Raw genomic sequence first — 25,488 nt, 5'->3', positions numbered from 1 at the left:
GGGGGGGCGTCAGGAGGGTGGGGAGTGCCTGGACAGGGTGTAGTTAGTACAACAGCGGCTTTTCAGTAGAGACCGGAGGAGCTTTATTCTTTCTTTTTCTTTTTTTTCCTTTTACTCGTAACGAGGTGTTCTCTTCACGCACCCCACCACTTTTTGTTCTTGGAAGTGTTTTGGCATGGTTAGGGGTTCAAAGTCAAAGCTTTCAGCCCCGCCAGAGGAGATGAAGAGGAAGTGGAAGAAGAAGAAGAAGAGGAGGAGGAAGAAGGGAGGATGGTGGGTTAGGGTTGGGGGGTTGGGGGGTGCGGGGGGGTTGACCTGAGCAGGGGCCGCAGGTTAGGGAAGGTGGGAGGAGGACAAAGAGGAGGAGGAGGAGGAGGAGGAGGGAGGACGAGGCTCATCAAGGCACAGAATGACAGCAGGAGAGTCACCCAAGGGAGAGGGGCCAGTGTATCAGCTCCCCTGCCCCCACTCTCCCTTCAACAAGCCTGGCCTCCTGTCTGTCTCTCTCTCGCTCTCTCACTCACACACACACGCACGCACACACACATATATATTTATATAGATAGATATACTCGCTCTTTTTTGTCTTTTCATTACAAGAAAACATTTAGGAAAATATAATACAAAATTTAATACAAGAAATATAGACTACACTGGCTAGTATCACCTTTCTTTTAGTGACAGGTAGCTTCTTTTGTATACAAGTTTATTTTGTTTTCTTTTGAGTCTTTTTTTTCATTTTTTGGTCAGACCTGCCGCAGTGGATCGGCCCCTTTTGTCTTTTTTTTGTTTGTTTGTTTGTTTTTATTATTTTGTCGAAGAGTCGGGACGCCAAGCTCTAAAGACTGCCAGAGACTAAGGCCTAACGATTATTCAAATGGTCAGAGAGCAACACAAGCGCCTCCTCTGTCAATAGTGACTATTGTGCATAAGTTATAGACAAAGTTACAGGAGATTTTCATCTACATTGGTCTTCAGCAGTGCCCAGAAGCTCCAGGAAACAGGTAACATTTAGCAGAGAGAGGAAAAAAAGAAGGTCATTAGTTTTGTTAAGAGAAATGAAAAGCTCAACTGAGTGTGATTAGTTTCCTACGTTAGCTAAAACGAGCACTTCTACGGAGAACAAATCATTAGAGCTGGCCCTTTTTTAAAAAAAAATCGTTTTAACTTTTTTTTTTCCCACATTCGCAGTTTTGACTTGTTAATCAGGAAACAATGACAAAAACATACATCAAAACACTGCATGAAAAAGTAACAGAGCTGGAGAGAAATTCAAATTGTGGCTCGACGGAAGCAGTGGGATGGAACAGAGAAGGAGCCATTAGTGAAGAAAACAAAGAAAAAGGAGGGATGCTCCTTTTTCTGCAGGTCCGCTCTCTGTCCGTCCCCCACTCGCTGCCATCTACAGGAAAAAAAAAAAGTCTCCCACGACACCTCATGGTCCAACCAGAGTCATAAACACTCCAAAGGAAGCACCAGCCTCTTGTATTGATTGCTACATCAATTAGCTACTGAGACGCAAGATTTAGCTCAATCTTTTACGGAATAGAGTTTTAGTTTTGAGGCAGCTCCTTTTTTTCTTTTTTCTTGTTTTCTCTTTGACATAGTAGTCCATCCACACCATGGGGTGGTATAGTGTAGTGGTCAGTAGTGTGGAGTAGTGGTTAGGCAACCCAACCAGAGAAGGGGAGACACAAAGGTTTGGACAGTAACTGTACATCTATTTACATTCTTTCTTCTCTTTCTTCAGCTCTGCCACTTTTTCAGTTTGTCTTTGGGCCGTGCGTTTGGCCACATTTGGTCATGAAGGTGTAATTATGGACAGGAGTAGTTATTGTAAAAGTCCTATCTTTGGTGACACAGTTGCAGGAAGCTCTGCATGTGTGTGTGTGTGTGTTAAAAAGTGGAAAAATGAACAGAATAATTCCTTATTTTAGGGAAATAAGGCTTATTTGTTTTCTTGGTGAGAGTTAGATGAGAATATTGATGCCATGCCAGGAGTTTTTCCTAGTTTAGCATAAGATGATGGAAAACAAAGGGAAACAGAGAAGCTGCTTCTGTCCACAGCTGAAATAATCCACTTCTAAATCTCACAACATAGCTTGTTTGTTTATACTGGACAACAAGCCAAAGTTTCAGTCTTTCTGTGGGGAGGGGGGTCAATGTGCCTGACTCCATGGCCATGATCCACCACACACCATGTTTTACAGCATCTGAAGAGTCTCACATGGATTTAAATAAACAAGTTGTAACATGTGTTCCCCCTCCTTTCTGGTCTTCATGCTAAGCTACGTTAACTCATCTTTCCCTAGGTTCATTCTCATCTAGCTCTCAGCCGCAGACAAAAAAAGCAAATTCCCCCAAAATTTGAAACTATTCCTTTAAGCATTGACCTTTTTTTTTTTTTTTTTTTTTTTTTAAGTCGACACATTTCAAGAAACAAGCAGGAAATCTGCAATATCCACTCCTGTAAATCTCATTGTGTAAAAGGAAGATGCCGCGTGTTGAAAATTACTTTCGAGGTCCCGATGTTGCATATATTGCAGAACGAACAAACAGAAGTGCTTTGGCTTTAACAGCACCTACTCAGTGCAAAGCCTTGTCTGTGTATTATTGCCACATGATGATGACATGAAGCTTATATTTAGTTTTTTGACCTCTATTAAACTCCCTTGCTTGGTTTTTCTCTCCTGCACACACACACACACACACACACACACACACACACACATACATTACAAAACGCTGATTAACAAGTCAGAGCTGTCCACCACACCACAGAAGTCCCCAGTTTAAAAAGAAACACAACTCTCTGCTCTCTCTGAGCCTGCGGCAACACTAAGTAGGGGGGTTACGAGGGCAGGGCGTGTCAGGAGGGGGCGGGGTCAGGCAGGATACAGTAGGGTGAGGTAGGGTCAGTGGTCAAGGGGCGGGGGGGTTAGGAAGGCTTGAGTGGCATTTCAGCCCCGTGTGCTTCCTGAAGAGGCCTGGTGGGGGTGGGGTGGGGGGGGGGGCAGGAAAGGAGGAACTGGTTCAGGGCGTACCGCCGTTGTGGACTGGTCTGGTGTAGGTAGTGGGCGGCGTTGGCGATAGCAAGGGGGGGAAAGAGTGTGTGGAGGGGGGGAGGGGGGGAAGCGTGGATGAGGAAGCTGGTTTTGGGGGGGGGGGGGGGGGGGGGGGGAGACGGATCGGTGTCTTAACAGTGGTGCGGCTGCAGTCTGTGGGAATGTGTGGCTGTGTAGCTGGTGTCGCTGGAGCTGCTCTGGAGGCTGTAGTGGTCCTCCTCCTCCTCCTCCTCCTCCTCCTCCTCGCCGTCGCTGATGCTGTCCACGCTGTCCACCTCGCCCGGGGTGAACTCCATGCCCTCGATGTCCACCTCTGCACACGGGAAAAAAGAAAAAGAAAGGAACACACGGTTTATTTCCAGTACTGTTTAAAAAACGGAGCGAGAGAGAGAAAACTGTGTATTTCCACCCGACCGTGGGGCATATTTATTAGGGGAGCCCGCTGCGCCTGTGGATTAAAACCCGGATTCAGGCGGCCATTAACTCTGGCCAAACAGGCAGATCTTTGTACTCCCACAGCTAATCCCCCATCCATTGATAAACAACTGCAAGTGTGTTTACCTCATCCAGGATTAGTAAACATACAGTCCGAATGAAGCATTTCAGGGGAGTGCGTGACACCAGATGCACCTGGAAGCTCATGTTTAAGTATTCGACCGTCTGATCAGCAACTTCAGTCTCTTGCGGTGTCAGGATGACGGCGTTCAAAACAGAACCAGCCAGAAATAACAGATTGTATCCATATTTATGTCTGCAGATGAAATGTGACAGAGCTTGCCGAGCTTTACGTACGCCACACGTCCTGCCACAGTGAGCGCCGGCTAAAAAGTGAAAGCTACATTTCTCCATCTGCAATTTGTGGTATTAACCTTTAACCCTCAGGGGCATCACCTGCAAACAAGGCCAGGGCTAATAATCCTGTGGCTGCGATTTTATCAGTGGAGGAGGGGGAGGAGCGCAAACAACCAAACAGCTCTGACAGAGATGACAGCAACAACGGTGTTGTGTTGAGAAAATGATTTGCAAATAAGAGTAGCTTTAGGGTTTACAGCCAGCGTACGTGTCGAGGACACACCTTGGTCGTTAATGATTTGCATCCGAGGGACAGAGAGGCTACATATTATTAACATTAATGCTGTATTGATTTCAAATTCCTATAATAAAACTGAGTCCACTGCAGTTTGACTTAAAGGCGACGCACCTTGCTCAGAGTCGGTGGAGATGGTGGAGCCCATGCTGTCGGTGCGGATTCGCTCCACAGACCCCGACACAGAGAGCTGCTCCAGGCGGCGTTTGAGGTAGCGGTGCTCTCGCTGCAGCTGCTCCTTCACATTCAAAGCCTTCCTGTCCTGCTCCTCCAGCTTCTGCAGGGAGACACAAAACAACACCAATCAGCCAGAGCAACCTCCATCTCCAGTCTCTGATTCACCAACAAACCTGTGTGATTATTGTTTATATACTGATTGATTTAATCTTTTTTTTGTTGTTGCACACTTTGAATAATCTAAGGATTCCAAGCAATACTCAGGTTAAGTCATTTCAAGTCATCATCTATTTTTATGGTGGATTATAATTTTTGTTTTGTGCCTATTCTTGTATAGATCTCCCTGTGTGTCTATGATCTCACCCAAAAGAAATAAAAATTTGAATTACGAAAAAAAAAAAACTACAAGTCCCCCCTTAAGGTCACTGGGGAGATTTTATTTCCCTTTTTCTCTTTCTTTCCCATTTTTGCATGACTGGGAAAATGTGGTTTGTAAAAGGAAAAAAAAACTTTCTCTCTCTCTCAAGTTATTATTTCAAGCATTTGCCAGTTAAAACATAAACAAAGACAAGTAATTACAGCGCACGACATAATATTCTTATTGCCTTAAGCAAAGAAAACACAGTAAAAATATTATATATACATACAGGCCAACAATAATAAAAGCTGTCATTTTGTCTTCACATAAAAAAAAAGTTGTTTTAATTCTTTTTTTTTCACGATTTAATGAACAATAAAAAAGTACAAAAGGAGAGGCACGTTCTTTCCTTTGTGATGTTATAATAATATAGTATTATGTTAGAATCAGTGCCATATCGATTCACATCATGTCTCAGAGATACTGTCACTGATCATATCTATAATAATCTATATGTGAGAGCTTATGAAACCAGTTTGGTTTTCTGTCATCTTGTGCCAGTCTCGTCTCTGCCACGGTTACGAAGGAGCGTATTTGACAACAACATTTGAACATTGTAGCAGGGAAGTGACTGTGTGACGCTTGAAGGTTAGAAAGTAAAAATAAACCCTGAGCTCCAGTAAAAGTCTGACTCAGTGTGGGAAATGATTTTGCACCCATTTGTATATGAAAGTTTTCGGTGGTGAATCAAAGCGGAGCGAGTCTCATGCGGCCCCTCCGCGATACGAGAAGACACCACGCCGTGACGAGAATCAGCGCAGGTCGTCTTGAGCAGTGCAGAGGACTTTGCAGAGACAAACAGGAAATGAAGGGTTAAAAACTTGCTATGTCTGGATTTTCCACCGACCACACTGTTGCTGCTTGTAAACAGCCACATCAGTACAGCGTGTCCTGAGCTGTGCTCACATTTACAGCTCATCTTCCACACGGCAAGGTCAAGAAATCAAACAATATTCGGCTCTGGAGCGTTTTTTTGTTTTTTTTTAATAGGAGCTCTCTCTGCTGAGTAAACCACTGAGCTGAAACGGTTAATGAACCGTGGAGGAAGAGCTGGTCTTAAACAAACTGAACATCCAATTATCTCCTCTCACATATCTGAAGATCAGACACTAAATGTCCTGTATATCCCACTCTGTTCACTCTCCCCCCCCCCCCCTTTCAGTCTTGGGAGCAATTTTTTCCAGCAGGCTCTGAACCGCTTTGATTGAAAGATTAGAAAACAATGTAGCACTTAAAGGAGGCAAAACCAAACAGCTTGAAGAAATGGGAGGAGTGGAGCATGAGTTTGTTGCTTTGGAGGTTCGATAAACGGGACAAACAAGATAAATTTTATCTTTCAATGATTCCTGTTGAAAATATGTTAAAACAGTTTCTTGTTTTGTTTTGTTTTGTTTTTTTCCAAGCAGGTTGTGAACGCAGCCTGCCCGGGGCGGCTTTTATTCTCTTCATAATTCTGCGTTGGTACCTTGATGTGCATCTTGGCCCTTTTCAGCAAGCTCAGTGTGGTGTGTCTCGTGCTGTCTGGACCCAAAGGCACCAGCTTCTTCAACTGCTCCAAGTACAGCCGTAGTTTGGCACGTCTGCAAACACACACACACACACACACAAGGTGAGTCAGCAAGCACACGTCCACCAGCAGGAGAGCGAGAAGGTGCCCACACAAACAAGACTGACAAGAGCTTCTAATCCACACATCCCTGAAAGGCAGAGAAAAACATGTTCTGCACATTACTTTCATTTCCTTCTCTTTTCTTGCACTGGGAAACATAGCATAGTAGTGAGAATGCTGATTAAAAACGACACCGTCAACAGGATGGTGGTGATGCTGCGCAGGAGTGGTTTTAAGGTGTGACTTTGAGTTTGACTGTGAAACGCCGCTGTATTGAGAGGGTGACTCGTATTACAGGTTGCACACGTTCAAAGCTTGCAAAGGCTCCGGCGAAAAAAACCCACTGTCAAATCCCTTTATAACGATGTAGACTATATATCCTTGTTATTCTGCGATGCAAACGTCCTCATCCACCTTGACTACACTGCAGTATATCAACACTGTGAAACCAGGAAATACACAACTGTATCTCCACTAAACCAATGATATCTGATGAGATATTCAATCAGCCAGCAAAGAAGGTCAGAATAACTACAATTAATGAATCCAGACAAATCCAAAGGAAGGCCAGCATGAGAGAGGAATGGTCATATACTCACGCAACGCTAAGACAACCCAGTCTGTCTGACTGCATTTTGTAAACGTTGTCGTCTTATTTACATACTGCACAAACATTGCACAAACAATCTACTCATGGTAACCAATGCTGGAGACTTAAGTGCAACACACTGGCGTCTTGACAACCGCGCACTGTCCTGGAGTGTGTTGCCATCGCATGTGTTCAGGCCCACGCACTGAAAACGTTCCCTAAAACCGAGGCCGAGTCCTTCAACCCGCTGTCGCCAGGTGCAAAAATCATTACTGACCACAAGAAGTTTCTCATGGCTCTGATGGCTGAACTGATGACACGTACTCTCTCTGACCCCTCCACCCACCACAAGAAAAGACTGCATCGCTGCCAAAGCCCTACAGGCCAGCAACCCTGGAGCAGCCACTGGATGTTGGATTCAGTGATAGCGACGACGACGACGACGACAAGGCAGAGCTAATCTCTTTGACTCTGTATGGATATTGTACATCAATTCAAAAGGGCTGCTTTTACTGGCAACATTTTTAGCAGCAGATCACCTCCCCTCTCTGTCCTCGGTCCATTCAAATTTGCTCATAAAGGCCTTTCAATCCTCCATTAGTCAAGCTAGTCCATGAACCGTTTCTTTGTTCTGAGCTAGCCTTCCCCCCCCCCCCTTTTTCTCCCGTTCCTTTGGCTAACTCCGGCTGAACGGTAAACAAACTCCCAACAATGCGAGGTCTCCGCTGGCCATCGCTGCGACCACAATAAACCTAATCAGAGACATGAAGCTCTCTGGGGGCTGGCTACAGAAGCCCGCAGAGACCACAGCTAGTGCACGAGAACACACTCCTCACACATGCACACAGTCTTTTCCCTTGTTTTGTTTTTTTTTCGTTTTTCAGGAAGGGCGTCACCTGTGTTTTTCACATAAACTAAGACCCTCTCACTAGCGCCGTCTGTTTCATTTAGAGGTTTGCCGGAGATGGTCTGTGGACATCATAATCCTTATTCCCAAATGATAAATGCATCTTTAATTTTCAGGGATTTGATTGTAGTTAATAAAAAAAAAAACAGGCCTGATATTTGATGCAAATTTGAACTGAATCATTTCATCTGTCTCTACCTCTACAGGTGCACACGGGCGTTTCCAAAATAAAAGGGCGTGTGAAAGTGCACTGGTTCTTTTATTTCCTGCTCTCCCAGGGGGCTGCCCCCCCCCCCCCCCCCCCCCCCCCGCCATCCGCTCAACCCCATCCACCCCTCTGCTCCACCCTGCCAACACCAACACACCCTCATCCCACTGGAAAACAAGTGTCTTCTGAGGACAGAGGGGGGGTGGGGAGGGGGCTCCAACCTGCCCCAGTCCAGCCACATGAAGCACTTGGAGTCCAGCCAGGGGGAAGCAGGCAGGAAGGAGCTGGGGTGGGGGGGCTGGGGGTCTGCAGCAGCAGCACAGGGCGGGGGAGGAGGAGGGGGAGGGGGTGTTTTGGAAGGGAGTGCGGGTCCGAGCGAGTGGATACTTTCCCTCGCGTTGAAAAAAGGGCTCTTTGAGCGCAGTGTGCTCAGCTGCACCAGGCAGCACTCCATACACATCATCCAAAAGGTAACTTGAGCCAATGGGCAACCATCTTACCCCCCCCCCCCCCCCCCCCCCACACCTTCCCTGCTCCCTCTCTTGTAATGAAAAACAAAAACAAGGCGTTCCCCGGAATATCCAACCTGAACACCCCACCTTTCCACCTCCCCAAGAAAAAACTCTTTTTCTTCCTCGCTCATTCATCCCAGGCCCCACCTGTAAACCCACCACATATTTTACCTGGCATGCACGGGGGCTGTAGTGTGCACAGATGTGCCCCTCGACCACATTTAAAATAACAAGACCCCTCAGATCCACCACCTACGACGACCTACAGGCAAACCGTAGCCCATCGCTAAGAGCATTGTTTTTGTTGGCAATGTTAACTGACTAATAAACTATGGGAGAGTGTCAAAAATACTACACTTACTGTTGAAGGTTTTCAGGAGAGATGGCTAGCTGTTTCCCCCTGTTTCTAGTCGTAATGCTAAGCTAGGCTAACCAGCTTTGCTTTCCCATCTATCATCTGTAAAAGGAAATAAACATATTTCCTAGAATGTAACACTACATCATAAAATACGGCCTAACTGTGACAGTAAATGTCTGGTTGTGACTATTTGTTCCTTGATGTGTTGCTTTTGGACCGTTTCAAACTCAACAGTGAGCGAGTAAATATATTTAAAAGTAGCTCTTGGCTTCACATCAAACCAGCTCCTCTTGACTGTTGATAATAATCCACTCTCATTTCAGTTACTGAGCAGAGCTCTGTTGTCCCGCGTCGTGCGTCTAATTGAAGTGCATCTTCCTCTTCTATCTAACCTCACTGTGACCCTGCCCAAGAAAAGCTTCATGTGTCTGATGCATATTGATAAGACATGACCTGGTTAAACTTTGCAGTGTGTGTGTGTGTGTGTGTGTGTGTGTGTGTGTGTGTGTGTGCCTGACAGCTCCCTCCCAGCAGCACGTGTTCCCCTGCTGCGAGACAGAGACGCTCACTATTTTTCTTCAAGAGCGCACAGCTGATTTGGAGTCGGGACCCTCCCTCACTCACGTTTGTTATTCCTCAGCCAAGCCCCGGTCACGCAATGTTTATCAGATCGCCTCCAAGAGCCGTGCGAAGTGCAGCAGCACCAGGCGAAAACGTGAACGTTGACAGAGAGAGAGCAGACAGTCCGCGTGGTTCTGAATCACGTCAAATTTTCTAATTTGTCTGGGTTGGAAATAGCCCCCCCACCCCACCCACCCCCCCCTCTTTGATATTCCCCTCATGAATCGTGTCACAGTGTGAGAGCTGTCGGTGCAGAGAGAGGGGCACATAAGGGATTATGGTAGACTTCTGGTTTGTCTGTCGGCAAAGTGTGAACATCGGTGCACAGTGTGAAGAACAGCAATACTATGCTCCGCTGGCGGCGAAAAAAAACATTTCTGCAACAGTCATTTCTCTGCATTTGAGGATTTAACAGTAAATCTGCCATTTGGTTTGCCCCCGGAGTCACGGCTACAGGAGAGTGACCACCTGACCGTTCTCACGTGCAGAGTACCACGGGATGATTAGTGTCTGATCTCTGGCCTCCACCCTCTCCTCTCCTCTCCTCCTCCTCCTCCCTCCCCCCCCCCTCCTCCTCCATCAGGGGCTGGGTGCCAAAACAAAGCAAAGACGGAGGAAAAAAATAAAAAAAAAGGAACTTTTGCTCAGCCGAAACTGGAACAAGCTATTTAAACTGCTGACTCTACGCTCAGAGGTTAGTGGGTACAGACCGGGGCCTTTTTTTCTCACAGATCTGATCACACAAGAACAAGCATGAGAGTGTCTAAGTCAGAGGTGAGCAGAGTATCTACGGCAGCCTGTGTGAGTGTCCACACACACACACACACACATCACAGTTCTGTCCTGGTGGCATTAGCGAGTCCTTGTGAGTGTCCAGCGCTCTGGGATCGCCAATCTCCGGGCACACAAAGAGCTGCAGGGCCTGAGGAGGCGAGCCAGTGCAAACAACGGACCTTCACTCACTGCACCGTTTAATGAGCTCGCTGCATCCGAGCGCATTCCTCAACCCCGAACGCTCAGGAGGACCGAGTGGCTTGTCTGGCACCGAGCCAAACCCGCTAAACTAAGAGGTCAGAGGTCATCAGGAGACACCACTGCAATGTTTCCTCTCGCTGCCGGGGCTGAGTCAGTGTGCTCCCTGTTGGGTTTAAGGAAACGAGGGAGAAAAAATAATAAAATGCAATACCAGGCCTGTGGTGTCGTTTTGACTTGAGCCCATAAGACGACAGCATGGAGGATGCACTAGATGACCTGCTCCACAACCATGCAGAGATCTATACTCAAAATGCAGTCATCTAATCTTAGTTTTACGGCCTTAAAGGATAAATCCAGCTCTTTACAATGTATATCTATAGTTACATTTCCATTACAGTAGCATTGCAGATTGATCTGGAAATATCCGGCCCTCTGTGTTTTCCACAGCAATCAAGGGGATTATTCCCGACAATTATGATGAAGTCTGTCAGTTTTACTTCCAAATGAAGTGGTCTGGTTAAACCAGGAAGTTCGCTCGGCTCATATTTTGACCATTTGCCTTTGTTTTCACTCCCAAATAAGCTCGGCCGACTTGACCTGGCTACTCATGTTTCTTACTCCCATTAAACTTCTTATCTTTACCGATAGAAATCACAGCCAAAACTACAAGAAGTTGTAACTGCAGCAGAATTACAGAAGACGTTTCTTTATTCCTCCAAAAGTATTATTGATATATGTGTGTGTGGGTGTGTATCCTGTACAGACAATAGTTTTACACTTTAAAGATGTTGATTCTATAACAAAACACTTCAGTCATTTAAGGTTTTTCGTAACTTTTAAGTAGGTCAAAAAAAAATTTTTTTTTTTTAAATGTTTTAAAGCAGAATGGTTGTGCCTGTTATGTGTAGTGAAAGTGTGTGTGTGTGTGTGGGGGGGGGGGGGGGGGGGGGGGGGGGGGGGGCGTTGCGTGTGAGTGTGGATCACCATGGTGAGGTGGTGGAATTTGGGGTTGCCAGTGGAGTGGCTCCACATCTGGCTGGCAGGTTTCTGGGGAGGACGGGGCAGATGGAGGAGGAGGAGGGAGGTTGGAGGTGGTGAGGGGCCTTACCCAGGGGCCAGCCAACAAACACAACACACACAACACACACACACACACACACACACATACACACACTGGGCCTTTCAGCAGCCCCCTTCATCAGTCTCACTGTCACCCTAGCAGCCCTGCCCTGAACCTGTTTACATTTAACACAGATCTGATGTGGCGTCTCAAGACGGCAGAAAAATAAGACGGCGTTGAAGCGGCTCATGTGAAAGCGGCTGCGGTGGTTTGCCACGCTGCCCACGCCAGCGAGACATGAGACAAACGCAGACACACAAGAGGCTTTTATCACGCCGAGACAAAATGTCAGTCGTCTGGGACGAGCTGTGTGTTGTTGTTTGTGTTCTGTCACTCGCCGCGCCACGCCCACCCACTGCCACATCCGCGAGGCGACACGGAGGGATACGAGTGAGTCCACCGTGGACACGTTGTCCTGACATGGAGCTCACTCTCACATGACTCTGCTCTCCCATGCAAACAGAAACTCGAACACACCACCACAACAAGCCTGGCTCAGACAGAGGGAGGGGCCTCGTTACACTAACTCCGTGGAATGACTCTGAATAAAAGAGGGAGCGTGCTCAACCGGTGATTTAACAACAGGAAACTTGCAAAAATTAGGCAGTTTGTTGTTCACTCGTTGTAGTGGCATTCCCACAGAACTAACTGGAATTTCCACTGGGTGTGCTGGTGCTGGGGAATGCCTTGTAATTAAGCCTCTTTCTTTTTTTTTCATGTGCTGAAACAATCCCCTGTGTGAGCGTATGGATCATTACAGGATTCCTTCCTCAGCGCGGCAGGCTCACGGCGGTGTCAACAGAAAAAGAGATGTCAAATACAATTTAAAGAGCAGAGCGTGCGAGCAAACAGAGGGAGAGGGAGAGGAGAAGGGAGGAGAGGAAGGGAGGGAGGGAGGAGGTGGGTAAAGAAAAGCTTCGCTGTGCATCTTTGAATTTCAACGCAATGTCAAATGACAGACCTTGACATTAGTTCCCTTCCGCTGCGTGCAACTGAAAGGTACATCTGCAAAAAAGGTCGGACGGACTAGCAGAGACAAGTTCAGCGAGCTCAACAAACGCATTCCCCCCTCCCGACACGGCCAGCTCGGCTTTTTTTTTATAATGAATCCCCTGTCGATGATTAACAGCCTCAGTGTTGACTGTAAAAGTTTGGCTGTTTACTCCTGAGGAGTAGAGAAAAAGGTGGGGTCCGATCGACGTGAGTGTCTGTGGATGAGCCGCCTTCATTTTACTTTAAGTTATTGGAATAAAACAAGAGGGAAACACAGATTTATGAATGACAGGACGCCTGCAGCTCTATCAGTGCATACGCAAACAAGTATTTGCTTGTGATCCCCTGCTTGCCAACATAACAAGCAGCGCCCAAGTGCTGCTGCTCCAGCCGTACAGTGTTCAAGTAATACTCGGTCTTCTAGTTTTGTGACCCCCCCCCCTCATCCGCCCACAAACTCTTCCCCCTTAACCGCCTCTCTTACTTAACACTGCATTCCAGTGGATGTGTGCATACTCTGCTGACCTGAATTTCAGACTCGACACACATAGAGCAGCCACGTCCCATACTGCCTGCACTTCCCTCCCTTCCACAACGCTCAAGAATGTCTTCACCTCCTCCTCCTCCTATTCACCAAACCATGAATGGTTCAGTCAGCACGCTCGCCCTCTTTTCACTTATTTCTTTCATTGTTTTTTAAAAAAGAAAGCCATGCACGCACCTTATTAAAGTGTGCCCGACGCTGTTGTTGTTTTTTATGAGCATCAGCTGCTTTGCGGCACTAAAAGTGAGTTTACTGACACAGATACGGTTTTGCGCCCCACAGCAGCGACACCTGAGCGGGGCGCGGGAGAGCAAGTTGCAAACGCGTTGGTCCACAGACAGCGCCGAGCGTGGTTTGACCTGAGAAAGTTGAAGAACCTCTCAGCGCCCAGCGACCTCAGGGTGGAGAAATTCCACATGTGACCTCTGCTGCCGACCTCCAGCTGTAGCATGTTTCTTATTCTACACAGACGACACACACAGACTCTCAGCAGTTACAGCTCAGTGTGTCCTGAGGCTACGTCCACAATGACTTCAGTAAATGTGTAACAGTTTGTAAAAGTTATGCAATATGACAGAGGATATGAAGAGACATGTTTCAAGGCAGAAACTCCTATATCTGCTTCTATTGGACCAAATTAGGATTTTTTTTCTCTCTTATGTAATAATAAACTCAGAGTCTTGAGTTTTGAACTATTTGAAAATGTCCCCTTTAGGCTCTGGGATGTTTTGATATACAGTTTTACAATCGTATGTCATGTATATATATATACATGACATATATATACCAAATTCAGGGAACGTAATCGCAGATGTGTCAAATGATGTAAATAAACATCATGTATTTTTATCGGGATATAAATAATCTACGTGGTACAGCCCAAATCCACACCGGCTGACATCATGGTTTAAACACATGTAACTGAATACATGTAACCACAAATGACAACATGGGCCTCAACACATGAGGCCACATCATTCATTAATGTGGTTTATTAACCCCCCCATGCAGGGCTAATGACTCCAGGTCACCACACATAGGTGAGGAATGTAACTGACAGTGTGGCATTTGAGGAAGTGAAGTATAAAAGTCACGTGCAATCATGTGAGCACATGAAGGCCACATTAAAGCCCAAATTCTAAGTCTGTCTTTGTTTATGAGGCAGCCTCTTTTTATGATGGGATGAATTCATATTTAAAAGCAGCATGTGGACTTGATATGACCTTAACTACCAACTGTGTGTGTGTGTGTGTGTGTGTGTTTACAATCCACATTAAAATGCAGATTAACGTGCCCCTCAAAACTCCTCCACACAAACTCACTGTCACAAAAGAAGATTTACACCTCAAAAGAGTAAAGACGAGCGCACATGAGTCTTGGCAGGATCAGGATCAGTACAGAATGATAAAGGCCCCTCTGTGAGGAGGGGGGGGGGGGCTGCCTTTCTCCTCCTTAACTGACTCAGGTTTCTGCTGACTCAGACACTTTTAGGTAAAATGGGGAGTAGGAGGACGGGGGGGGGGGGCAAGAATTAGGATAAAGAGAGAAAAAAAGATAACATAGAAAACAGATGTGGTCTCTGGAGACAAAGAGGAGAAGGCACAGGGGTGAAGCAAAACGCTCTCCCTCCCACCACCATAACTCACACAGCACAGTGAGCTGCTGCTGCTGCTGCTGCTGCTGCCTGACATGGCTTATAGACACACACACACACACACACACACACACACACACACACACACACACGTAGGTGAGCTTCACTCAAGGGGAAAGAGTTCCTCAAAGCCAAATAAGTCATTCATCACAGCTGGGAGTAGAGGACACTGGGAGAGTAAATTTAATTAGAGAGAAGATTAGACCGTGACAAACTGAGAGCCCACTCCTGTGTCCGTGAAGTGTGTGTAAATTTAAAGTTAAAAAGTTCACGAGGTGTCGCACAGTCGCTGCACACTATCTGCGCGCGGGATATACTATACAGCCCGTCTGCAAACACGTTTAGTTTGCTGAGATCACACTACAAACTCCTGAGTAATCTCAGAAATGAAACCGAGAGCACCTGACGGGGCCATGGGAGTTGTTTTGCAAAGATAAAAATAGTCATGTAAATCCTTTTTTTTTCTCGACTGAGGTAAGCAGTGAAAACTTTCAAGCGGCCCCGGTCTTACGCCACTGGACTCAGATTTCCTGTAAACAGGTGATGGTGTGAGAAACAAAAAAAAAAAAAAAACGTCTTTAGTTTCGCAACATCTCACTCAGGGCTTCGCCAGAACAGGAAACTCGTGGCATGGACGAGCCGTCAAGAAGCGTGATCACAGGCGGGTGAAGTCAGAAATGGGAAGGAAGCAATACCATCAGAGGGCGACCACACAGTAGCATTTTGGTTTTCACAGAAATATCAAGCTGATGCTCAGCAGCAATGATCCCGTGTCACTGCAATGATGAGAGGAAATAGAAATACAACAAAAAAACTTGCAGAGTCACTGGTGGTGAGATGGTCTATACGGAGCTGTCATGACTGTGCACAAGCTGCAGCCGATAAGCAGGTTGTGTCAGGACGGACGACACTGGGGGACTAAGCTGGCACCCGCCCAGACGTCTCGCTCCGATAACAGCGCAAATACTATATGCAGGGTGTCTCCTGAGTGGCTGTCCCGACTGAGCCACAGGACAGTTTCACTATAGATACCTCAGCGAGCGTGAGATCACTGAACAGCAGCAAGTCAGTCCAGTGTCCAATATTTGGACAGAAACATTGTTTGAACCCTTTTAAATAACACTTAGACATGCTGGATAGAAATGTGTTTTGTTATTCAGCCTATGATTCACCAAACAAAATGTGTTTGTAGAGAAGAAGAAAAATAAACGCTGGGATGTCTGGCCAGAAATGTAATCTTATTTGTGAACAGACAGTTGCTGATTAAAATTTTAAAAAAAAAAGTAAAAATCCAACTTTTTCAAAGTTTTTCAATGGCAGCTTATCTTTGAGTTGTTGAGTTTCACTTTGGTTCCTTTTGTTAAAAGAAAGTTTCTTTTGTTAAAAGAATAAGACAAAATGTTGTTTTACAAGTTGAAGAATTGATATCAATGTGATGTAAGACACAGATCTAAAAAAACAAAAAAATGTTGGTTGGAAATGAAAATCAGGTTGTTACCAAAAAAATTAACATTTGCTGATTTTGATTTGAGGCGGGACGACGGCTTTCGCTCACAATCAGAACGTTTTTGGGGGGTTTTTTGGTGTTGGAAATTTTTGTTATCAACAGAACCTTAAACTGACGAAGCTTGTGGCAGCATTTTGCGCAAATTCTTGAAAATCAAGAGAATCCAGTTACACCTTCTCCAAGAACCAACCCCAATTAACTCCTATACTTAACTATTGACAATAGAGTCGATACCTTCCAGTTTCTGAGCCTGACATTCACCAGTCACCTCATCTACGTCATGAACATACGGTAGACAGATTACTCTGTTCCACACAGGGATGAAACAAACAAACAAAAAAAAAACACATGACCACACAAAGACAGTGAGTCAGGGCTCAAACGACAGCACCTCCCTCAAGTGGCATCTGAGGGCGTGAGGGGCGTCGAACTTCAGGAAACAATACTGCGACTGATGCAGATTAAAGAGGCTTGAAGATCCGAGGGAATGAGAGACTCCAGATAGTCACACAGTCATTAAAACTGGTCGGACAGGACGGCGGGGGACTTCTGGTGCTTTTTTTCTGTATCTGCAGCAGACAGGCACGAGATCAACCAAGGACACTGTAAACGCTGGATCAGGTCCAATCAGTAGCATACCAGTGGGTTTCTTTTTTTTGGCTTTCGGTTTCATTCAATTGCTGATGTGTTTAAAAAAAAAAAAAAAAAAAAGCTAAATTTCAAGATCTGATAACATAAAGTCACTTCTTCAGATCACGTGTTTCATCCAAAATCAGAAAATATTCAATAAAAGTGAGAAAAAACACAAAAGTCTTTTCTATGAGGAGCTTGAGGGGGTTGATAAATGGTCAAATTTCCTCTTAGTAGATCGATTACTTCAGTATACACAACCTACACTGGTTTCATCTTTTCGCACCTATACGTTGGTGTAATGATATGTAATTTGAAGCCACGGGTTCAGACAGGGAATGAATCAGGATGCATTGTGTTGCAAAACGATCACAGCGATACCTTGTCACCACAAGTCTTCAATTACAAAGACCAAATCTGGGCGGGATGATACTTTTAAATATAGTATCACTTATCACTAAGGACAGTGTGCCTTGCAGAGTTGCAAGTGCAGTATCGTTTATTTACAGCGTTATTACGACACAACCAAAAATACTACTGAATACGTGATAGAGGTCACGTTGTAACATGACGGCCATGACACTGCAGGAGTGGATTTCAAAAAGAGGAAAAAAAAAAAAACAAAAAAAAACGTCTTTTTCAGAAACTGTGTGGCTGTAAGTGATGACAAGGGAAGTGAGTAAAGCGATTATGGAAGACTTTACTGGCAATTGCAATCTGTCAGTTTGACTGGACGTCACGCCGTTCGTAAGCAACCACACCCCCCGTCATCGGACGGTGAGGTAACTGTTGTGTCTCAACAACACCTGCAGTGTAATCAACCGGGTGGGGTGGGGTGGGGAGGGGAGGGGAGGAGGGGGGAGGGGGGGGCTGCTCCTCCTCAGAGTCTCGGGTCAGAGAGAGGAATATGTCTGCACTTGTCTCCCTCTCCCTCTCTCTCTCTGCTCTACACACACATCCATTACTCACTCTCAGACATGTGACTGGCAAACCCCAATCCCTCCATGTGGGTGACAGAGTGTCACGCACACACGCTGCCCGACACACCCATCTCAGCCTCTGCTCACATGCTGATAGTCACATCAGCTGTTTCCTAAATCCTCTCGGGCAGGCGCTTTTTTTTTTTTTTTTGGGAGAGTCAATTTGGCTGACCTTGATACAACAACAACAACAACAACAACAACAACAAAGGGGGGGGGGGCTACAGTAGGTTTTGTGTATCAAATAGAGGGTGTTTGCCCCTTTTCAGTGATCAGTGAAGTCACTTCCCCTGTTAAACAGACGCCTGGGCCTTTAACAAGCCAGGGTATCACATCACCATAAGCTGGGTGCTGTACCCCGAAGGAAGAGTTACTGTAGGTGCATGCTGGGAATACTAGAGCGGGATCACCATATGTGTGTGTGTGTATTGTCTGTGGCCCTCTCACTTCTGGAGAAATGACAGCCAGAGGGGCCAGATTCACCCGGGCCTATACGCTCAGGATTATCACATTACTGACAGGATTCCCCTTCCATACAAGGCAACGAGTTTCATCCGTGAAACAGAGACAGATCTAATCAACATGAAGCTGCTCTTTGAAATCAGCTTATTATCCACTTTCAGACACAAGGAATTAATTGATTCAATCTGTGCCTCTTTGAAGACGACCCCTGATCTGATCTGGTGCCTTTTTGACTGAGAGAAATATGTCTATATGACGTTGACCTGCAGCCTGCATCATCCCCTCGCCTAAAAAAAACTGTCTGTGTGTATGTTAGGAATTCAATGGTACAGATATGCATGCATGAACAGAGACAAGACAGACACGGTCACATTACCTGTGTTTCTCCAGCTCGTTGTGCGACGATCTGAAAAGACAAACAGACAAAAAAAAGGCAAAGATTAATGTCAAGATGGCGAGCACAAAAAAAAAGAAAAAAAAAAAGTTTTACACAAACTTCAAGAGTCGGGACGGGTTGTAACAAAATAATCCCGATGCGAGAGGCTGGGTTTGTAAATGTTCTGATCTGAATGGAAGAGAGATTAGAGAAAGCTGTTGTTGGGAGACGGTGCCAAGTAACAGCAGATCTGAGAAACGTTCAAGAAAAATGTGTCAAGACATCAAAGGAGGGCCTTTTCCTCTGCTTTTTCCTGTTCTCTGCCTCCAGGTTGCTCTGGGGGCTTCTGACTGCTGGAGATACACACAGGACGATTATTGTACGACGCTGGAACAGGCCTTATCTGTTGCATATTCATTCTGGTTTTGGTGAATTAAGGGCACAGACATGCCGAAACTTGGTCACACATTCTGGAAATAGACACACACACCCACGACCGACAATCCGTGCTTTTTCCATATCTGTGTGACATCTGTCAGAGAGCAAGGAGCAATGGGGCAAAAATGTCCCAGAGAGAGAGAGAGAGAGAGAGAGAGCAGTATCTGTGACACTGCATAACCCCCTAACTCGCTCCCCTGCCCACCCAGCAGCAGCACACATACAAACAGCATGCACGCACGGCTGTTGTTGTTGTTGCTGCTGCACGCCGGCTGGACACGGGATAAAAACACACCCAGACGTCTGGAGGGGCCGAGACGCTGCAGAATTCCTCAGCATGTGGGCTATCCCACGAGGAGAGCCTCTATTATGGTGCGCAGCCGGGGGAGCAGCGAGGGCACTGCAGTCCCTCTGAAACAGGCTCCTCTGTTCATGAGACCGTCATGGATACCACAGCAATAAAAACAAAAACAGCAACAACAAAAGGGGCCAGACTGACAACAAGGCCCTTTCAGATTTTCCACAGTTTCGAGAGCCCTTGAATTTGTGAGGCAGCGGTTCACACACAGCTGTGCTTGGTGGAGGAGAAGGCCAGGGCATCTGCACAGCAACACTACTTACTGGCTGCTCCGAAAAAAGAAAAAAAAAAAAAAAAAAAAACGGGGGTGGGTTTACAGTTGACCGTGCAACTAGGGGGGAAAAAGTGGCGCCTGTACAAAATCATTCAAGAGAGAGCACAGAGTGTTGCACTGCTGCTAATAACCTGATTCCAAAAAGGCCAACAAAGAGCTTTCATCCATCAGGGAGGAAGTTTCTAAAAAACCGAGGGGAACGTCCCAGTCGAAGCCCAGGGCACAACCAGGAAGTCGTACAGCAACATTTCAGGCACGCAGCCCTGGAGGTTAATGCACACCTTATGTAAAAAGCACGGTGTGGCATGCAAAGGACCGTGTCATCTGATGTCATAAACTACACCCGTAAATGACCCCGCATCTCCTTATATGGCCGGTGACGCTGCAGCGGCACGCCATGTGTAATTTACCACAGATTTCAATGATGCAGAGACATTTTGAGAGGCTTTTTCTAATTTCATATTTAATGTTACAGAGAGGTGAAGCAGGAAAACTAATGATAAAATTTCAGCTCTCTTTTTTTTTTTTTTTTGTAAAAGTGTTTTGATTAAACCAGAGCCAACATGGAAACAAGGAAACTCCACCAGGGTTTCTTCTTTTCTCGGTGCTGAAATAGGGTGTGTGTGTTTTTTTTTTGCACATGCCCTACATATTGCACCATTGCAAAATGTCAACTGTTTAATTTGGAGATTTGATCCTGATATCAAACACTGTAACACAGCAGTTGTTGATGCAACGGAAAAACAAAAGCAAGCACTGGTCCTTTTTTATTTATTTATTTATTTTTTTAACTTAGAGCCAGCTTCTGTAAAAAAAAAAATTGGTTGAAGTTCAAACATGTTTTTACTTCACTACCCCCCCCTCACCACACCATCCGGTTGATGCTTTTAAAAAAAACTGTAAGAGTAAGTATAACGAGAGCTGGGAAATGTGCCCCCTACTCTTTTTTTCACGGTCACGAGAAAAAGGAGGGAAAAGCAGATCTGGAGCGTGAGGCCCACTGAGTCAGAGTGTATGGGTCTGTTTTAGCCACCACACCCACCTGCCACATCTCCACACACACACACGCCCCTCACCCATGCACACACACTTGCTTATGTTGGTGCCGTTTGAGATTATATCAAAGGAATGTGGAGCAGGGGTCATTTTCAATATGATTAAAATAAACTTTCACATTTACAAAACTGTACGAGAGCGGGAGTAATTCCAAAAGTGATACTGCAGGTCAACGTAATGTTAAATGCAATGATGTAACTGCAAGACTCATTACTGGGGAAATCTTACTCCCTGTGCTTCCTTAAACTAATATTAGCCAACAGGAAACGTTTCTTTTTTTTTTCGTTTTAGTTTCTTTCATCATCAGATCTTTGACGTGCTACTGTTTTGGGGAATTACACTCATGGCTGACACATCGTGCAAATGTTTCTAGTGAGAAAATGCATGGATATTACAGGGCTGGGGGAAAACATTGTGTGTAGACTGGGATGTAAGTATGAACTCAGGAGGGGGAAAAAAAGGGGGGATGCCTGGTGAGGGTGTGTCCCTCTAACCCTTTAACCCCCCCTCCTCCTCCATTACACTAACACAGTGAAGGCCCATCAGGTGTATCAGCCATCTCAATGGACCAGTGCTGATAGGATCAGCCTACTAATGAGGTGAAACTTAATCTCTGTTGTGGTAAACATTTAACTTGAATTGTCATGTGGGTCTCAGCCCCTCAAACAGATTTTTTATTTTGCATGTTTGACTATCCTCTTGTTCTGGGCTGATGGTTGGATAAACACTGCCTTTTCATAAACAAAACTGTGAACAAATCAATTGATCAGTCAAGAAAATGACTGTCAGATTGATTGATGATAAAGATCATGTACAAAACAGCCCTGTTAGCGTTCGTCCCACTGAATAGGCCTTTTTTGGACTTCAGCATTAACCAGGCAAGCCCATGTTTAAATGACCTTTAATCAGCTGGTCCATAAAGGACTAAAGCGAAACTGAAACGTATTTACTTAGTTAAAAGTAATTCTGTGTATCTGTAGCAGCTGATGACTGACAGTGCAAACGAGGTCAAGCTGGGAACGAATGTGTGTTAGTTAAAGTTTCAAAAAGAGAGAATGAAAACCAGTGCACACTCAGATCTGCTTCGATCACAGTATGTGTGTGTGTGTGTGTGTGTGTGTGTGTGTGTGTGTGTGTGTGTGTGTGTGTGTGTGTGTGTGTGTGTGTGTGTGTGTGTGTGTGTGTGTGTGTGTGTGTGTGTGTGTGTGTTTGTGTGAAAGTAGGAGGTGGGGTGTGTGCAGGACATGGGACCCCAGTAAAAGTTACATAAGACACACACATCCGAATCAATCAAACCACATGAAGAAAATGGCAAGAAAATATCATCTTTCAAAGCTTTTGGCACGGGTGAAAGAAAGCCTGGTGGGTTGCGTGAGACACAGGGTGCACAAAAACGAAAGGTTACGTGCGCATGTGTGCACGACTGTTGTTTTTTTTTAGGTGTGTGAAACAGAGAGAGAAAGAGAGAGAGAGAGGGGGGGAGAGAGGGAGCAGCAAGAGTTGACAGTGTACGCGTGGCAGTGTTTATTGGAGAGACCAAAACAGAGAGCCCAGCCCAGGCAAGCACGAAAGATGGCAGTGTACATGAAAACAAGCTCTCCTCCATACTCTGTGTGTTCGTGTGCTTATGTGTCTGTGTGTGTGTTTGTGTGTGTGCGTGCGTGCGTGCGTGTGTGTGTGTGTGTGTCTGTGTGTGTGTATGTATGTATGTGGGCTGGCATGGACACAAACACAACACAAAAGCAAAAGGAATATATTTACCTATTGTTCTGAGTCTTTCTGGAAATTGGCGAGGCTTTCGTTTTCTTTCTGGAGAAGTCGCTACTGAACGGTAAAACAGAAGCATAGCCGTGTTCTGCCTCTATAAGTGACACACAAAACAACAACAACACAAAAAAATGAATTAAGTTCATTTAGTGTTATGTCTGCCAGAATGAAGAAGTGAGCTGCCAAAAATGAGTCGTTCGGGGTAAACTGGGAAACACGAAAACAGCTTCAGAAGCTAGACGTCAATTCAAGAGGAAACAAGTAGGCTACATCCATACAGCTTCCTATTTCCATCAACACAACGCCGTAAAGCCTTTATATTACAGTCAATATTACGTGACCTCTTGGTGATATAGCCTACTGTTTTCAATGTCATTCCTCTTCCCATATTAAGAAAAAACACACTCTTTTGTGTACATACCGATCACCTTGAATTAGCAACACTGCAAACACAGCACATAAATACATGACATCCTTTAAATAATGGATTACAGCTACTCTCTTCTAGCACAGGCTATGCTACTAGGTCCAGTTTTGCACCCATCGTCTGGTCTAAGCCCCATTGTCTATAAAGTGACATCATACCTGCACTATGGCAGGGGCACGTTAAAACTTCACATATGACAGACGGTGAAGCCAGCTGCCGTACATAAAAAATAATCGCGAGTGTGAAAAAATGCTGTCAACTTAGTAAATTTAGCTTGAAATACCTCTGTCTCTTCTTTCCAAGTACTCTGCAGCCTCCAGCAGAATTAAAAGAGAATTAAGTTCCATCCTGTTGTTGCCTCGTTATATATATATATTAAAAAAATAGAAACAATCTATTTACACTAATGTACAAGTCATAAAATAATGGAATGGAGATTTTAAAAACTGTGTCAGAGCGATGTATGAACGCTGCTATATTCACTTCTGAGTCTTGGTGACTCCAAACTACAGTATCAACAGCACCTAACTAAAACTCAGCCAAGGGAGTGATCGCATCTCTGACCAATCAGAAAAGCCCGAAGGCGGGCTCTCAGGGTGTGTCTTAACCAATGAGCGTGCTCAGAGCGCTAAGGCGCGATTTGATTGGCGTGCCGGCATAAAAGTCATCAGGGACATGCCCTAGCAACAGCCTGAGCGACCCGCCTCCTCCGCAGCTGATTGGTTTGACACAGAAAGAGGCGGCCTCTGATTGGCTGAGATGAATCTGGGTGTGTGTTGTGGTTGAACTTGGGGTGTTGTTGTCGTTGCCAAATTTGATAACTTCTCTTAAATACGGTCCTGGCTTTGAACCGTGAAACAAACTACATTCAACGGCCCCCTCAGTAGAAAAAAAGGCAATTGTATGTCATCTTTCTCACGGGAGTGTGTGTGTGTGTGTGTGTGTGGCATGGCAGAATTGCACAGACTGTGTGTGTGTTTTTCATTTCCTGTCCAACTCATCATGAAAGTCGTGCTGCAGAGACAGTATTTGTTTGCCACAGAAATGTGCTGGTGTTATTTGCGCGGTTGGAAATGTAAGTTGCAAAACACATTTTACTTTAAACGTTGACACACAATTTACCTATTACTTTTTATCAATATTATATGGAGTTACAAATAAATCAGTCATGAGTGCAATTTGAGTTAAATCCTTGTGTTTGGTGTCCTCAGCAAGCCATGTAGGCCTACCCTTGAACAAATGCATTGCAAATTTAAATTTTGTAATAGAATGGGGAAAATGCAGAAATATGTGTTTTACATTCTTATTTATTACTTACAAATATACTTTTGAAAGCAAAATTTCATGTGTGCCTGCCTACCTATAGGCTATGTTACTTCTGTGGCCCAGATAGAGCTGAAACAATACCTTTGTTTATTTGCAGAATATTGCAGAAATTGTAGTTGTCAGATGGCTATTTAAATTAATTTTTCTGCATCTCAAATGTCAGTCTATGGGACTGCTGTTTGTGGGATGTTTCATGCACAACACCCAGAAAATCCTAATGGCATGGCTGATATTTGATCCGCAGTCAAGTCCTTCACATCTTAGTATTCCATAGGTAGGTAGCCTACATGCAAGCATCCTGAGCACAAGGCAAAAGTTGTGATGGTGCCACACTGCCAGATTACCATGATAATAATAAGACACTCTCCACCCCTCCTTCATCACCAGAGAATTTGTAGTTTTGAATGGGATGAACTGGGAGAGTAGCAGTGACATAATCATGCATGCATGGAAGGTATGTCTACCAGCAGCGGTGTGACGCCCTGGACTTATCTGTTGTTACATACTCAGCACACCCCAAATGACCCAGGCACACAGAGAGGGACCAACAACTAACAACAATGTTAGGATTTTTTTTTTTTTTTTTGACGGCCCACTCGTCCCAGTAAAAAAAAATTTGAAATGAAATGTGTTGTGGTCACCAACTTGTCGTGCAGGGAGTGCAGTCATTTGTGGACATGAGCAGATAACATTTCCAAGCTAATGTTAGCTAGTGTCGCACACTCACAACAGGAAAGAGAGGCACTGAGCCGAGGCACTTGGGGACAAACATTAACGTCATGTCCTTTGTACTTTCTCATTAAAATGCACACAGTCAATCAATCAATTGGCTGTTGGCAACCAAAAAAGGGTGGAAAGGTCAATTTTCTAAGTTATGTTGGAATCCATTCATTCATAGGTAATAAATCTGATTATTTACCAAAACAAGCCAACATTATATAGCGCTGGATAAGTCTGCTGTCTGTGTTGTAAAGGTGAACAAGCTGAATTTTAAAAATGGCCTAAAATGTATGAAGCTGTGCATCACATGAGAAGCCAGACACTTGAAAT

General features: G+C 45.1%; 1 protein-coding gene across 1 annotated transcript; it reads right to left on the bottom strand.

Annotated features, from left to right (window-relative positions):
* Window positions 1-93: 93 nt before the first annotated feature.
* Window positions 94-23,608, bottom strand: mxd4 (MAX dimerization protein 4). The gene is made up of 6 exons (XM_083976274.1): window positions 23,396-23,608; window positions 22,680-22,779; window positions 18,793-18,822; window positions 6,213-6,327; window positions 4,267-4,429; window positions 94-3,378 (listed from the first exon to the last, which is right to left on the bottom strand). Exons 1-6 carry the CDS (start codon window positions 23,457-23,459, stop codon window positions 3,197-3,199), a joined length of 654 nt encoding a protein of 217 aa, XP_083832400.1. The 5' UTR covers window positions 23,460-23,608; the 3' UTR covers window positions 94-3,196.
* Between the last annotated feature and the right edge of the window lie 1,880 nt (window positions 23,609-25,488).

This window comes from Trachurus trachurus (assembly GCF_905171665.1).
Source record: "Trachurus trachurus genome assembly, chromosome: 1".
Classification (NCBI taxonomy): Eukaryota; Metazoa; Chordata; class Actinopteri; order Carangiformes; family Carangidae; genus Trachurus; species Trachurus trachurus.
Note: the sequence above shows the minus strand (reverse complement) of the source record. Positions and strands in the feature narration are given on the sequence as shown.